Source organism: Drosophila nasuta, chromosome 3, assembly GCF_023558535.2.
Source record: "Drosophila nasuta strain 15112-1781.00 chromosome 3, ASM2355853v1, whole genome shotgun sequence".
Classification (NCBI taxonomy): Eukaryota; Metazoa; Arthropoda; class Insecta; order Diptera; family Drosophilidae; genus Drosophila; species Drosophila nasuta.
In genome coordinates, this window is record NC_083457.1 from 38,848,326 (window position 1) to 38,865,435 (window position 17,110).

At 40.7% G+C, this 17,110-nt stretch overlaps 3 protein-coding genes across 4 annotated transcripts; 1 reads left to right on the top strand and 2 right to left on the bottom strand.

Annotated features, from left to right (window-relative positions):
• Positions 1-406: 406 nt before the first annotated feature.
• Positions 407-3,509, bottom strand: LOC132788933 (protein ERGIC-53). The gene is made up of 5 exons (XM_060796620.1): positions 3,274-3,509; positions 2,308-3,029; positions 1,661-2,154; positions 1,468-1,593; positions 407-1,395 (listed from the first exon to the last, which is right to left on the bottom strand). The coding sequence occupies exons 1-5, from the start codon at positions 3,479-3,481 to the stop codon at positions 1,359-1,361; spliced, it is 1,587 nt and encodes a 528-aa protein (XP_060652603.1). The 5' UTR covers positions 3,482-3,509; the 3' UTR covers positions 407-1,358.
• A 966-nt stretch (positions 3,510-4,475) lies between these two features.
• On the bottom strand, positions 4,476-14,906 carry LOC132788931 (zinc transporter foi). Of its 2 annotated transcripts, none has more exons than XM_060796617.1 (6): positions 14,380-14,906; positions 7,551-8,155; positions 7,146-7,482; positions 6,915-7,084; positions 5,808-6,851; positions 4,476-5,746 (listed from the first exon to the last, which is right to left on the bottom strand). In XM_060796617.1, the coding sequence occupies exons 2-6, from the start codon at positions 7,959-7,961 to the stop codon at positions 5,576-5,578; spliced, it is 2,133 nt and encodes a 710-aa protein (XP_060652600.1). In that variant the 5' UTR covers positions 7,962-8,155; positions 14,380-14,906; the 3' UTR covers positions 4,476-5,575. The 2 variants fall into 2 exon arrangements, with proteins under 2 accessions (XP_060652600.1, XP_060652601.1); XM_060796618.1 differs by lacking the exon at positions 14,380-14,906 and adding an exon at positions 11,201-11,252.
• Positions 14,907-15,214: 308 nt separating this feature from the next.
• Positions 15,215-17,104, top strand: LOC132788934 (differentially expressed in FDCP 8 homolog). Its single transcript, XM_060796622.1, has 2 exons — positions 15,215-15,988; positions 16,044-17,104. Exons 1-2 carry the CDS (start codon positions 15,289-15,291, stop codon positions 16,769-16,771), a joined length of 1,428 nt encoding a protein of 475 aa, XP_060652605.1. The 5' UTR covers positions 15,215-15,288; the 3' UTR covers positions 16,772-17,104.
• The last annotated feature ends 6 nt before the right edge of the window (positions 17,105-17,110 follow it).

The window sequence follows — 17,110 nt, forward strand, 5'->3', positions numbered from 1 at the left end:
AGCGGCAGCAGCATCCATCCAACCAGACTCGCAACCCAAACCCGAGGAACGAAAACAAAATTTATAACTTTACCGCGACTGCTGTTGGCTTCTGTCCATTTATCTTTTGACTGGGGTTTTTTGTGCTCGGTTGGGTAAAAGGAGCCCACCCAGACCTCCTCTGGATGCCTGTCCACAAATACCCAACCAATGGCAGTAACATTTTATGGGCAAACTTTTTGGCTTCTCTTTCCTCTTGGCGATGTTGCAATGTCGACACGCTGGCGCCATTTTTGTCGCATTGTCGAGGGGAACAGCGATTTCTTTTTTTTTTTGCTATTACTTCTCCCAAAATCCTTAAAGAAGGGTATTTGGGGGTCATAGGAATTTAATAATATCTTTAAAAACTAACAACAAAACACATTGCTTTAATATTTTCAAATTTGTTTTCTATAAATTGTTTTTAATATTTTTTTCATTTTAAACATTGAGACTGGAATGGAACATATAAAAACACGCTTTTCCTTTTATATTATTATGTATAATTATTATATAATATTCAGTATAAAACGTCTATGCGAAGAAAAACAAAAACTACACATACAAAGTGTGAGAAATTCATCACATAAATTAAATTTCATGCTAATAACAAAAGCTGAAAAACTTGTTTAATGTGTCGCGTCTATTGTACAGCACATGAAATGGGATTTTTTATCTTGGTGTTTTTTTTTCTATCTTTTTTTTTTTGTCTGGAAGATCTTGAAGCCAATTTAACTTGAAGACTCAGACGCTCTAGCTCGATGTAACGTATAAAAAAACATACAAGTATTTATTATTTGCTAAATTTACGGAATTCATTATGCATTATCATTAGATTTTACATTTTTGTTTCTTTTTTTGTAGTGAAATGCAGAGTTCATAGTTCATGTTCTGCACATTGATGATATGCACAGTTTTTGAGAGTAGACCGAAATAAACAAGATGCTTGGGATGATGGTTAACATACACATAAGTAGAAATAATAATAGACTCTATTTAGTTGAACTACAACTGCAAACATTATTTGTCTTGTGGCTTTTGTCATGAGGCTTTTGTTTCGCTTTTTTGGTTTTTTGTTGCTGCATTGATCAGATTAATTGTTCACTTTCATTTCAGTTTAAGTCACACGATCGATTACAAGGGAGAAATCAATTAGGTCTACGTAAAAAACAATTATACAATATTGTAGAGCAAACTACGCTGAAGTCTTAAGTAATTCATTTCAACTAAATTTAGTTGCCGCCTAGTCAGGTGTGTGTTTTAGTGTGTGTATGTTGCATGTGTGTATATATGTGTGAGTGCATTGTTGTGTTGCCAATTGGTTGACTAAGCGTTAAAGCTTAGTAGAATTTTTTCGCTTGCGCCTCGCTGCGATTTCTGAAACACAACAAATTGATGATGATTAATTATCAACTCCAAATGAAGATGGATGTCACTGTCACCACTTACTTGAATATATTGTAGATAAATACTAGCAGCAGTTGCACAACGGTTACGCTTAGGAACAACGTGACACCCACGCAGTTGCCGGTGGGGCAAGGAGCTGTCTGCGCCGAACCCTGAGGCATGCCCAATCTGTAAGACAATAAGCAAATGATTTAAATACTATTGTCTTGCCTAATTTCTAATGAAGCAAACTCACCTTTGACCCACATGGGAAATACCCTGCTTGACCTGATTCATGCCATCACGCATCTCGGCGATCAGCGTTTGCACATCGTAGCCCGTCGACTGAATTTGGGCCGTGGGCGCATTCTTCTGATTGATTTGTATGTTATCAGTACGCACATTGATATCACCCGCCAGCTGACGAATTTCACGTATGGTGCTCAGCAATACATTCTGATTGGCAATAAGCAAATCCACATCTTGTCTAGTCACAGCGCCTGTCACAGCGGGCAACTGTTGAACGGGCACTTGTCCAGCCGCTGGAGGTGGCAGCGCTTGGCCAGCAGAGGCAGCAAAGCCACGCGACACGAGCGACAGTGTGTTTTCCTGGCGGCCAATGATCTCGTCCACCTTGCGCGACAATTCCCGCAGATGCTCAGCGATCTGACTTTGTCCCTGCCAAATTTGTCGCAGTTCGCGTTGATTCTCCGACTCGTAGAACTCTTCCCACTCTTCCTCGTCTTTGTGCTGCGAAATAGTTTGCCAGAAAAGGGTAAAACTGTTTTAAATCATACGCATTATCAGCGGTGTCAGATAACGACAGCACAAATTAAATGTCAGCGTGGATTACACAAGCATTGCGATAACAACTTGGCACGTTTCCTGTCGTGATATTCTTACCGCTTCATCGGGATGCTCCTTTTTGTACTCCTGCTTCTGTTTCTCCAGTTTCTCCTGATACTCCTTGTACTCCTGCGTCAGCTTCTCCTGGTTGTCCACCTTGGGTGGCTCCTGCACCTGACCAGCTGCATGCAGCGATGTGGTCAGGAAATGGAATACATCGTGATCATCGGCCAAGCCGCCAGTGGCGGCTGAGATGCCAAAGTAACCGTTCTTGGGCAGCTGAACGCCATCAGCACGCAGACACATCTCGTAGTCATCGTTGTTGTTCGTCATGCCATTGTGGATGAGCACGGTGAGCACATTGTTGTAGTACTCGATGCGGGCACGCGTCGGGAATGGTTTGTTACGGAAATCCCTGAGACAGCCGCTCAGCAGTTGCGTGGTGCCATCGTTGGTATGATCGTACTGCTTGGTGCCATCGTTGAGCACAGCACTGATGTAGGGATTATTGTGCTTGTTATCATTGTCGAATGAATCGAAGATGATGGCCAAGCCGTTCCAGCGATCCGACGAGCCAAACACCGGGCCATTGTAGTCACCCTTCTCGGTGGTGTACCAGAAGGCCAGACCATCGGCACCAATGCGTCCACGTCCCGTTACACGGAACACAATCTCCACATCCCACCAGTCAAAGTTTGTTTGGGATTTGGTCCAGATGGCGCCCTTCTGGGAGCGCAATGAAGGCGCCACGCGTACACTTTCTGCACTAGCGATGGCATCTGAAATTGTTGCGAGCAACAGTTGGTTGGCATTAAGTTAAGTTTTTAGTTGATTTGCATTTCAATAACAAAGTGCCTGCGTGTACAATTTTGTGTTGAGCGATTTTGTGTCAAGTTGTTTCACTCAGCGTTTGCTGATGCTGGCCTCGCATGCCGTCTCGCTCGCACTCGCTCAACTGCCACTAGAGACGGCCAAAACAACTGACGTGGAGCTTGTCCCCCATCTCCCCGCTTCGTTACTTACTTCCACCGTATTCCCAAAACGGTACGGTGCCGTCTTTTTGTGCCAAATATGGCGGCTTAAACGAGTACTTGTACTCGAACCGTCTATGCACACCAATGGCACTGGGATTCACGTTGGCCGCCACATAGTTTGCTTGTACAATTATGCAGAATATGGCCAGAAATTTGCAAATCGTTGGCAGCAGTAATTTCGACCCGGTCGCTTGCATCTTTCACAGTTTGACAGCGCGACTATTGTTGGCCTTTTCTACCAATAACATAGCAAGGGTTGTCAAGATCCGTTAAATAAAGAAGAGACTGTTATCGAAAGTGTGGCCATTTATTAAATATATTAAATTTTTATTTTTTAGGGTCCATTTCTGTTTAAATAAAAACTGGATATCAAAAAGTAGAACATCAGCAATATTTTATAATTTCTAGAATAGTTCCACCGCTTAATAAAATGTCCCCATGCAAGGCAGACCATGGTATATTTTCAGTATTTTTGTGAACTTATGGTCACGCTGTTCCCAACATTGCGCGCGCAACATTTAAAAGAATTTTTAATTTTTTTTTATGAAGTCGTATGAAGTGGAAACATTTATTCTGATGTTCTAAAAGAGTGGTTCACGTTATACGGTAAGAAAATGTAACTAAAAATATAGCATATTCGTGAAAGTGCAAACTAGAGCCTGATAATTGTTATTTAAAGAATGTATTGTATGCATTTCAGGCTCTAGCGCATAGACTTAAGTTTATTATTTATTTATAGTACTCGTACATTTTATTTCGTTTTCAATTGCCTTTTGCTTGATATCACCAAAGTAGTTTGTTTTTTCAAAAAATGTTATCTTTTCGTTCATATCATCATCATAGTATGTTGTGTTGTATAGTTGTGTAGAGCTTAGAGTCTAATTAAATAGGTTTTATTGCCTCGTTAGCATATACATTTATAGTGTGTGGGGCATTACAACATAAGTAGTATTGTTAGTTTGCTCAGCTTATGTGGGTTATACTGCTTTATCCTCCTAAGATCGTCCTTCTCCACCAGTTGATAGTCTTTCCGGGGGGTTCATATCATTTTACAAATGTTAGTTACTCAATTTTAATCACAATCACTTACATTTAGTTCAGAGTGTATGTGTGTTGTTTTAGTGGAGTGTGCGTGCGAGTCTTAAAACAAAGAATAAAACACAAAATTGCTCTGATAGCAAAAAACATATATAAGTTCTACATATATGTATTTGTATATTTATAAACCTTGTTTATTACAAAAAATCATAATTAAACGTAGGTGCCAAAAAGGAGGTAATATGAGCATGCCTTAATTAATCGTACTACGATATAATAATAATAATAAATTAAGTTCCAATAATGTGGTGGACTGCAAACAGTAAGTAGTACATGATGTTAAGTACTGCCAAAAGAAGTCATTAATGGTTTTCGTTTTCGGGGGGTGTATGAAAGAGTGCAGTGTAGATTTGAATTAATTTGGTTTTCTTTCGTTTACGTTATTTTATAGTTTTATAGTTCTCCTTATTATCCTCTTGTAACTTGTGATCGTGTGACGTCTGTGAAATAAACGTGCACACCCTACGGACTACGTGAAATACAATACAAAAAACTATCTGTATATATAATTGTTGTTTATATACATATACACTACGATTATTGAATCGCAATTCATAAATGTAATTGTTTTCCATGTATGCAAACATACATACGTGCTGCTCTTAAACCTATCTATCATATCTCTTGATCAGTGCAAGTTTTTCTTTTTCAAAATTGTTGTTTTCTCAATTGTTGCGGTTGTTATTTGTTGTTGATAGCAAATTCATCAGTTGCTTTTTCTTTATGGTTATTAAATTCATAATCACTTTATAGCTTATCCACATTGACGTTTCTTACTTACATTAAATAAGTGTAAGGTTGTGTGTTAGATTTGTATGTTCATTGAACTGATGCTAAAACGAAAGCAAATTGGGTGAGAGAATTAGGAACAAAATCAATTTGCTGACAATGCTTCAGGTGGCAGTTAACAAATGGTGTGAGTGTGTGTGTTTCATAAACTGTTTAACAAATGCGACTCTTATTTGGATGCGATCTCTGTGTAAGTTGTGGCGCGGTTGTGTTACGGGTGTATACGTGTGTGTGAGTGAGGCTGAGGTAAATAATATAACATAACTACTACAATTATACAAAAATTAATGCTATAAAAACCTATAATCGAAAGACACATAATACGCCACAAGATTCTCAGCCGAACTGTTTTTTGTTGTTTTGTTTTTCCTTTCACATTTTCTTCTCCTTAGTTGCCGTTCTTTTTAGTGGACATGCTGATGGTGCGCTGCACCTGCTGGTCCAGTGCCAAAGGCGTTCATCAATTGTCCCTCATACAAGGCGATGAGCAGCATAATGACCACACCGCTGAGCATGCCCAGTATTTGCAGCATGAACTGTGTCAGCGACTTGTGAGCAGCCGATATCTCAGGCATCTGCAAAACACACAAAAAATTAATAAATCACTTCAATTCTTAGCAGTCTGCAGCTACTCACCATATCGACCAGAGCAATGTAGATAAAAAGACCGGCGGCGACAGCAAACATCCATTTAGCCACATCCTGCGACTGTCCAAACACAATGCCAAAGATCATGCCAATGAAACTAAGCACACCAGTCAACAGATTGTAGTACACAGCCGATTTGACAGACATGCCCGCCTTCATAAGGATGGCAAAGTCGCCCAGTTCGTGTGGCAATTCGTGACAAAAGACAGCCAGCGAGGTGGAGAAGCCACCGGCAATATTCTCGGCAAAAGCGGCACCAATGGCCATGCCATCGGTGAAGTTATGCAGGCCATCGCCCATAATAATCATCCAGGCAACAGCACTGAGCGTATCCGGCGGCGAATGCACGTGTCCATGACGATGGCTGTGTCCATGATGGGAGGATTCATGTTCTCGCAAAATAACTGTAACATGATCGTTCTTATCTTTGCCTCCATTTGCCGTTGTTGTTGTGTTGCTATCCAGTTCTGTGGTCACCGTATTGCTGCTATCCTGATGATGTTGATGCTGCTGCTGATGATTGTTGTGGTTGTGATTGTGATGATGGTTATTCATCTCGGCATAGTTGTTGTGCGACGTGGAGAGCAACGATTGCGCCGCTGCTGCCGCCTCACTTGAGCCTTCGTTGTCTGCCGCCTTGTCGCAGCGCCGATTGCTGCACTCCCCAGACGCTGCATCGCCACCAGCTCCTGCTGCCGCAGCTGCTGCAATTGCTGCCGATGGTGTGCCCTCATCGGGCAAATGCATCCACACATCCTGCTTGTTGTTCATGGTGATCTCATCGTAGCAATACGGATACGAGCTATACTTTTGCTTGCACATCTTGTCGCCGGCCACTGAATTGTTCACCGACGAGTCGGGATCACGCATAACCTTAGCGCGTGATGGCTTCTTTGTCTCCTTCTTCTCGACGCTCTTGCGCCACTCAGATATCATGGTCAGCGCATGCTCCGTCACGTAGAAGAAAATAATGCCGCCCAAGCAGCCTAAACCCTTCATGATCATGCCGTGCTCGTCCTGGCCAGTAAGAGACTGAAAAGGAGAAAGAAAATCTGAGTTAGGAAAGTGGTTTAAACTATAGAAAATTTCACTTACATGCGGCAGCAGATGCAGCAGTGCATCGCCTGTCATGGTGCCAACAGCCAACGACACCAGATACTGTATTATGTGCTTGTAATAGCGAGATCCCATGAATGGTATAATGGCCACGCCCACCAGGCCCAGCAAGCCGCAGGCAAACACCGTCAGAAAGGCATAAATCCACACTGCAAAAGCAACGCAAATTAGTTTTGATAGAAATTCTTAATATATAGTTTAAATACTTACCATATAAGATGTCGCCCTTCTGCTGCAGCTCGGTGGTGTCAATCTCAGCCAGAACCGCTGGCTCTATGCAGCCACCGCTGTTGCTAGTCAGTCCGTGCAACAGCACCGGACACAGATGCAGCAAGTCTTGTTCGTCGAGCTCATAGTGTGGTGCTTTCGGTGTCGCAGTCGTTGTCTCCGTGGAGCTGTCTAATGGTGCGCAGGCTACGTTTGTGTTGGTTCCATTTGGTGACAGTGTGCAGTTGGTCAACAGCAGCGGCTGCTCAGCAGCTGTTTCACTGTGATGACCAGGACGATGCGGTTGCACATGATGCACCAGATGTTCGGCTGCCACGCACTGAAAGTTTTGAATGCAATTGCAATTAGTAAAGTTATTAAACTTTTACATTTCTCTGTTGTACTTACGGTGCCATTACTGTTGATGAGTTGTTGCAATCCCAGTTGCTGCAACAGGCTTTGGAAACTGCTGGCGTTGAGCACTTGCTGCGGCATCAGTTGCTGCAAAAAGTACTCCGTGATTTGCGGGACATGTTTGTGGGCGGCGGACTGGCCATGTTCGTGTTCATGGCCGGCATGACGTTTGTGTCTCCTGTAGGGCGGACTTGTGCTGTAGTTTTGCGTATCATCCTCATCGGCCAGTTGCCGTTGATCGGTGGTTATTTCACTGGAGGGATTCAGCGTGCCATAAATCAGTCGCGCATTCAACTGCTCCTCGGTGCGTTGTGTGGCCAGCAGATCCTCGATGTGATCCTGACAGTGCAGCCGCTGTGCGCACAGCAGACACACCACACACACGGCCATAATGTGACGTGCCATCTCGACACGGTTCACTCGATCGCTCGCTCTCTCAACACCACACACTCAAAAACCTTGCTCGATCCTCTGTCGCAGCTTCAGATTCAACTACTGCCTACGGCTGTCGTTTTGGGTTGGTGTTGGCTTTATAGTATAGTTTTGTTGTGCCACGATCTGCTCATTATATATTCATCAATTCGCGCGCTTTGTTGGATCTGCAAATGAAACGAAAACAGCGAAACGGAATTAGCAAACTTTTGGCCGGCTCAGTGAAGCGTGTGCTTGTCGATGTTGTTGTATGGGACGCATTTGGACGTGTGTGTAAAACCCCCACACTCATTACGCATGTGCCTCGATCGCAATTACAAGCATATATACGATTGCATAACTAAATGCTGTATACAACACAAAGAAATAAATAAATAAACAACGAGACAACAATAACAAAACACTGACAGCGGGCGGAAGTTCAAGTTCATTTGGCGGCCACTTGATCGCTTTGCTTCTCTCTCGCTCTCTGCCTCCCCAATATGGTCGTAGTTTGTTGTGGCACACACACACTCGATGGGGCCGGGTTTCGAGATGACCCATAAAAGGCGCGTTTCGATTGCATTTCTTGTTGGTCGCTGTTTCTTTTTGGTCAGCAGCAGCAAAAGCGGAGACGCAACAAGCAGCAGTCAATCAATCAGTTTAAAGTAGGTGTAAAATTGCTTGCTTTATAAGCTCCACTTATTTTGTTCTAATTCCGTGTGGGAAAGCAAGTAGCATTAATAATTGGCTTGACTTTATTAGAACTCCACAGCTTTAAATCAGTTCAATAATAAATAAATCATTAAACCAGTAAGAGAGCTACAGTCGAGTGTGCTCGACTGTGCGATACCCTGCATCCATTTTGAATTATTATTATTAAAAATATTATACCGAATTAATAAATCGCAAAAATACTGAAATGTATGAAGGACTATATATGGTTATATAGTACTATACTTAAAATATACCATAGAGTCCAAAATGTTCCAGACTCATATTAAGTAAACATTTTTCGCCACACAAAACTAGTGTTAAAGATATAGTTTTGAAAATTAATAATTCAAAAAGACTACCAATTTAATAAAAACTCGCGTAGAGGGAAAATAAAAGTTTGATCTACTCTAAACAATAAGTAAAATAAATTTATAGATAGTATTTACATGAATTCTTTAAGATTTACTATTCAATTTTAAATTTCTGCTTTACCTTTTTTTTAGATTTCAGGACTTCAGTTTTATATTAATCTTAATGATGATTTCTTCAAGTTTACACTTTTATTTATTTTATTTCCTAGCATGATAATAGATAGATAAAAAGATCAAATTTTGTTTAAATTTAATTTCAATATTAATTATAGTTTTAAATTAAAGAAATCAAAACACTTATTATATTAAATTTCCAGACAACAACAAAAAAAAAACATAAATATATTCAAGCTGCGTTTAGATCCTAAAAACCCGCATACCAAATTATAGTTAAGATTTTAGTTTATATGAATACTAGGATAAATGCACTAGTACAGCTAGACGGACGATCAGACGGACATCGTATAAACCACTTTATGACACTTGATGCAGATCATAATTAAACACTATAATAGATAAGAAGCGACTCTTCGTTTCACACTCTTTCACAAACAAACAATACCCGCTGTTATTGCTTCTCAATGGGCGCAATTTATAAACAGTTGAGGCAGCTTTGACAGAGATAGTTTCCTGTTAAATGTTTATATAGAAATCGCAGTAGCTTGTGCGCTTGCCTTAAATATGTTGTTGCTTAATCAATTATTGTCATTTATTTATTTAACACTTAAAGTGAACTCACGTTACTTATCGATATCTTATTATATAGTTAATTTGCACACTAATCGCACACTTCAACCAAAAATTAAAAATACATTTGTGCCCGAGATTTGTGATTCTTGAAGGCAAGAAGTCGTAAGAAATCGTTGCAAAAGCTAATTACCATTGCAGAGATTACGTAAAATGATACCACGCGGGTGTCGTATATAATACCATTGCAGATATATATAGTTAGTTAAGTTGTGGAAACCACGACGTCACCAGTTGCCGCTGCAACCGCAAATGGCGCGTGGCAAAAGTGAAAGACAACAAACAAGCAACGTGCCCCTTAAAAACCGAACTGCAAATTGCTTTGTTATTGCACTTGTTGTGGTTGTTGTTGTTGTTAGTTTTCTGATTTGAACAATTTCGCAATTGCGCACTGAGTGAACAAGCGAGCTACCGGGCAATTAGTTTTGAATTTCTATTTCTGCAGCAAACGAGCAAAACGGGTGAAACCAATTATTGATAAAACTTTGGGTACAAATATTTACGACACATGAAGCACAGGAAGGGGGCGTGTGTGGGTGGCAAATACCGTTGATGAAGGTACAAAGAGAGTGGGAGCCTACGCAATTGTTAGCCAGGCTATCATCGACCTAATAAAAGCGAAACGTCATCGTTTTGCTTGCCGCGTGGCAGTTGCCGCGTGGTGTTGCATAAAGTTGGGCGCGTGAAGGTCACACAGGAAGTGGGCGGTGCCTGCCATTGGCATTGCACTTTCAACATATTGGCAAGGACACGCCTCCCTGAAGGTGAAAGGTTGACACGACACACGGCACTTGTTGCCAAGTCAAGTCAAACCGACTTCGACAACACTTTTCTTGCTTGCAGTTCAATTCAATCAACGACACTTAATTATCTGACAATAAAAATCAATCAAAATCTTGCCCGATATGCAAAAATCTCACCCGAAAATTTATTTTAGAAACATATCTGTTTTTTTTTCTTAGTGCCCTTTTTGTTGTTATTTGCGGTTATTTTTTTGTGCTCTTGCAATTCCTCAATTTGTCGTTCCCAATCAAGACAACAACTCAGTCAATTGGTCAAGTGCTGACCGCCAATCGTTTTTGTATTTGTAATCAAGCCTCATTTAAATTCAGTTTGCATGATTCTCATGAAATCACACATAATAAAACACTGAGCGAAAAACTGCCTATACTTATACTTTGCGTGCACTTTGCGGTAGCCTTTGAATTGAACTCAATGCTACATTAAAAAAAAAAACTCAAAAACACACAAATCGTTATCGCATTTTTGCAGCTAGTTTTATCAGTTATTTTAAGCAGTTAATTTTTGTTTTATGTACTACACGTTTCAGTGAACTTATGGAGATTAAATCCAGCAGTGTACTATATCGAATATATAGTACCATTAACTTCCACCCACCTCGATGAGCTTCGGACGCGCTTTCCACCTGATCACAGCACAACACAACTAAAACTGAACAACGCGCGTTGCTTTCAGTTTGTTTTTATAGTCAACTTTTGAATTATATTTTGTTGTAATTGCTGTTGTTGTTGCTGCTGTTGCTGTGTGGGTTGTGTTTGTCGATCTGTTACAAAGGTGTCGTCGCGCCCAGTTCAATGCGATAATCTTCCATCCATAGTATCGTATCTGGAACGTGGGGCGTGGCACCCATCGCTGGACACTTTACTCAGGGCGATACTCAACGATCATCGTAAAAAGTTTAAAAGCTATAGTTATGGGGAAAAGTGCTGAGGTCCGATACACATTGTAACTTATTATGTAATCTCTGTCTCTTCGACTTTGATGCGCTGTCGACTTAATTCGGAAAATATGATGATTTAAACATTTACTTGAAAGCGAAAGGTTTTATCAAGCTACTTTTCGATGATAGGAAAAGTGTAGTCAAAGCAAAAAAACGCGAGAAAGCTTTTTCTGATTACAAGTATATTTTAATAATAATTACTTAAAACTTAGGTATGTTGTTTATGATAAAAGAATTTCCTGTCTTTATATTTCTTTTATTCTTTAATTTAGTTACAGTCATTTAAGGATTAAATTCTAATTTCACCATTAGCTACTTAACTAATGAGTTTGTAAATCTGTCTTTGGACAGTAGATTCCAAGGATCCAGGTTTTATGAATGATCTTATGTTTAATAAAAGCTACAAATAACCATTTTTAAAACAGGATATTGCAAAGCTTTTTACCATTCTAGAAATACGAATTACAAACTTATCTTCCATAATCAGATTCCATTATTATACCATCTTTTAACAATTTAATCATATTATTTATTTGCATATATTTAAGTTATGTCTATGCTAGATTGCCACATCACCTTTATTGCTATCTAGGAGCAATATTTTTTGTTGATCACATAAATGAGTTTCAGAATTCTGTTTAATAAATAGAAAAATCAAATAAACAAGCAAAGACAACTATTCGCAACGGCTTCCAATTTGTTTAAGTATATAATAATGTTTATTTGCAGACTTTTATCGAATATTTTTATCTCAAACAGAACATCGTCTTGTGGCAGGTTTACAAGTACATTCTCCTATGTATGCGTCTAGGTTCCATATACCAGTTTTGTGAAGATTTATGTTGATCATCAGTTGCGCTGACGAAATACCTCCAAATTTTGCACACGAAGCTAAACCGAAACAAAACCTCCGACCGAAGTGCCAATAAACCCCAGTGCTGACTCATGCTTTATCGTTGAATCTCCAATTTGGCATTCTCCAAAACTGAAATTTCATACGTAAAGCTTCGCCAGCGATAACTACACACACACACATGACTACGCACACATGCTCGCAGCACATTCAAAATGTCCGCCATAGCTTCATCGTTATCGTTTCGCCTCAGGGCTCAAAGTAAAGCCGCTGACACGCCACATTGAGGCAAAAATAAAGAAACTGAAGTAAATGGAGAGTTCAACATGAAATTTCAGCTTGTTCACTGAATTCGTCATCAACATCATGTGAGCAAGTCGAGAACATGTGGAGATGTGAAATTCTGAATTTCACACAAAGCAAAGGGTTTGACAAGCATATTTTTTTGCCGGTTTCAGAGTCACGTCTCCAACGTGGCTGTCAACTAATTGTGACCTTCCCATGTCCGTCGTCGACGACGCTGTACTCATGACAAACAAGTGAATTACGATGGTCTATAGTAGTTTAATATGCTACTGTCGAACATTCTCATATACTACTAAACTAATATAACGAGATTTACGATAGCTTACAGTGAAACACAGCACATTTCGTACTTTGACAATTTTCGGGGAATTGTGTAACAAAATGGCGAATGCAGGTAGAAGCAAGCGAGGTAATTTATTTCGCGTTCGCGTGGGTAATTAGTCAAACTGTACAAAATAAACTATGACCCACTGTAAGCACGCACACACAACATGTAATCGAAGGGCTAACGATAAATAATCGGTGCGGTAATCATCGCCTTGCCAATGCTCTGCTTCCTCATTCTGAACGAGGAGCGAAAGTGGGAAATAGAGCGAGAGAGAGAGAGAGCAACACACATACGTACATATGTATATAGATAACAGGTTGCATTCAAACGCATGCTGGAGTGTGAGAGAAATACTAATAGATAAGAGCTGGCACTTTTAAATACGTGTCGTAGAATAAATGAATTCGCTGCATCGTATGGCCAATTGTTTATACCGGACCATAACCATTGCCAATTGATAAAAGCCAAACTCTATTAAATGCACAAACTAGTACAATCATTATTTTGTTGTTTTTGTTATTGCTTTGTAAAAGGAACGAAACGAAAAACACATGTTGATACCATATATGTGTCATTGTCGATAAGCACCTACATATTCTATATTTGTTTGTGTATGTAGGCTATCTACATACACATGTCCAAATGTCTGTATGTGTGTGTGTGGATGAATTTTATTAAGCGCCCACGCAACAAAAACATTACCAAATTAGTGAAATAATCTATGATAAGATACACAAATAAATACAGTTATTTAGATACTATATTTATACATGTTTTCTTTTTTATCTACCAATTAAACGAATATTTTGAGTGTTGGCCTCAAAAGTGTGAATTATATATTTGAGAACAAATCAAAATGTATCGAATAAAAACTTGTCTAAACTTATACACATGTGAAATACATACACACACTCACATACACATACGGTACGTTAAAGTGTCAGAAAGAGGCAAAAAATCCATCGCACATGGACTGCGACCGAGCGCTATAAATACATGCATAAGTGATGAATGGAAGAGGAATGGGAATGGGGAATGAGGCTGCTGTAGTGGCGGCTGCACATGCTACTGAACTGCTGCTGTCATTATTATTGGTGCGAAAAAGAGAATCACAGCACAACGTAATCTAACCAAAAGTTAGTAGCAGAGCAGCAGCATATCAACAAGCATTCACACACACACACACACACACACACACACACACACACACACACACACACACGACCTACACACGAGATATTCACTCACACATGTAGCCTCTCATACACCCACACACTCATACTCACTCACATGCTTGCAGAAAAATGCGGTCGACTGCAGCAGCAGCTTGATTTATGTATGAAACTCACCTGTGTCGCCTTATGTTTAATGCTTCGTATTAAAGCTGATTTCTACTTCATATATTTGTATTATCAATTCCCAAAATTATTGCAATTGTAAGCGAACAATGAACGATTGTTGCCGTTATTATTGATGTTCCAAGTTGAAGGCGGTTGCAGATGTGGGGGATGCGGATGCAATACATTGACCACTGATAGCGCGAGATTAGTTTAGTGTTGATTGCGCCGCAACAAATAATAATCTTTCTTTCTTCACATAAAATTTAACATTTAGCGGCGTCTGCGACAAACAGGGCGGGCAATGTGAATGTGATGGTGGAGAAATGAGAGGAAAATCCCGCACGAAAATAGCACCAAAAACACACGTTGATCGCGCACACACAATTCCTTTGGCTGACAGGCTCTAATAATTGATTGGCGATACGCGTTGAGTAACACCACCGCAGTATATAAAATAGTTAATAATAAATGCCGACTTAGTACAACATTGCACGCACGCTCCAACAAAAAATTCGCAATTATAAAAAAAATATGACTGCTTCTTCTTATATAATGCCATTCACATGGCAATGGAAACTACGAGAGAGAAAGATGCGTGAGAGCGCAAAAGAGCTATGTTAAACTAACATTGGCAGTCACATGTTATTTAACATTTACAGTAGGCAATTCAAAATTGGAAAATGCGCCATATGAAGAGTATTAATAACTAAATATAACAACTAAATTTATGTAAATAAAAAACACAGTTTAAGAAAAAATAAATGTAAAATAAAATTTTAAATAATTATTTTTCTCTTTTTACATTTTAACTTTTAATTTTAATATTATTTTACTCCAAAATATTTGTGGCAACACTGATTCAGTGCCAAACAAAGAAGACGCAAAAAACTCATTTGTAAACAGATCGAAATAATTAAGATGAGCTCCTGGCGCGAGAGTCTCACTAGCTTACCCGGGGCAGTGGCGCAATTTGTGAATGACAGTACATCAACAGCGTCAAGTTATCTGCATCCACAGTCGACATCGGGGTCTGAGGAAAGCGCTCCGCAACACACGGATTACAAGGCGTTGCCCATTCCCGCATCGCTGGTGAAGGAACAGTGGCGCCTGATCTTCACTTCAGATGCCAACATACAGGACCTACAGGCGGCTATTGCCCACTGCCGTGATCTTGTGCTGCTGAGCGATGAATGTAGCGAAGAGCGTCGATGGCTGGTGCGACATCTGGTTGACCTGCGCTATTCGCTGCAGGAGCTGGAGGAGGCACAGACGCTGGCTAACAACATGGACGATGTGGTCGTAATGAATGCCATTAAATCTGTGGTCGGACATCACTTTGTGCCCCATCATCCCAGCGCACGCAATCGTTTACAGGCAGCAGCCAAACGTTTCTATTGCGATCACTGCACCGGGATCATCTGGAGAGTTGTGCAGGCTGCGTACATCTGCAGTGATTGCGGCTATTTGGTGCATCAGAAGTGCATCGACAGTGTGCAGCGTGTGTGCGCTCATGTACTCGTCTCGGAGCGTCAATATCCCATCGCCGAAATCTGTCCAGAGATTGGACTATCGGAGCAGCGTTACAAGTGCGCCGAGTGTTCCACGCTGCTCAATTTCAGTGAGTATCAATGAGTCACTTCACTAGTAAACAGATTAACATGCCTTGCTTGCAGAGAACTCCTGGATAGAGCCGCGTCTCTGTGATTATCGGGGTCTCTACTATTGCCCCTCGTGCCATTGGAACGATAGCTTCATTGTCCCCGCCCGCATCGTGCATAACTGGGACTTCACACCACGTCGTGTCTCACGCACCGCCTTACAGGAGATACAACTCTTCCTCAACAAACCGTTGATACGTTTGGAAGAGGAGAATCCCAAGTTGTTTGTGTTCCTCGAGAAGCTGTGCGCCGTCAAGAAACTGCGTCAGAACTTGGTGCACATGCGACACTATTTAGCCGCCTGCAAGTTGGCCGTGGAACAGAAGCTAGTGGAGCAACAGCTGAGCGGTCGTCGGCATTTAGCGCAATCCAATGAATTCTATTCATTGCGTGATCTCATCCAAGCGGAATCGGGGGCCTTGGCTGAGTTTCTACAGGGAGTCTTTAAAGTGTTTAACTCCCACATTCGTAGCTGTGACATGTGCCTAGCCAAGGCGTACATCTGTGAGATTTGCAGCAACAACGAGGTGATCTTTCCCTTTGACGACGGTTGCATCAAGTGCGATCAATGCAACTCGATTTACCATCGCGTCTGCTTGACCCGCAAGAACATGATCTGCCCCAAGTGTGTGCGTATCCAGGAGCGTCGACTGCAGCTGGATCGTGCTACGAGCAGGCACGAGGACGATGACGTTGCCAACTCCGATTCCGCTGATGCAGAACAGGCAACAGAAATCGATTAGACCACTCGATTAATTTGTTTTTATACCCGCTACTCTTTAAGAAAGAAGAGTGTTTTGTGCTGTCCGTCTGCTTGCCTGTCGTCCTGTATAAACACCTAGATCTCCGAGACTATAAGAGCTAGAGGCATTTAAGTTATTGACCAGCCTTCGGAAGCTACTAAAGTGAGATTTTTGAATTTGATCTGATTAAAAACTAAAAAATGCTTCATGGAATTTTAAAACACAACGAAAGACATACCTAAAATATCTTAAGGATTTACAATCGAGGCAAACATTAGAACAACTCATTAAATGTTTTTAACTTCTCTGAAAAAGTTAGCGGGCATAGTCGAGCACACT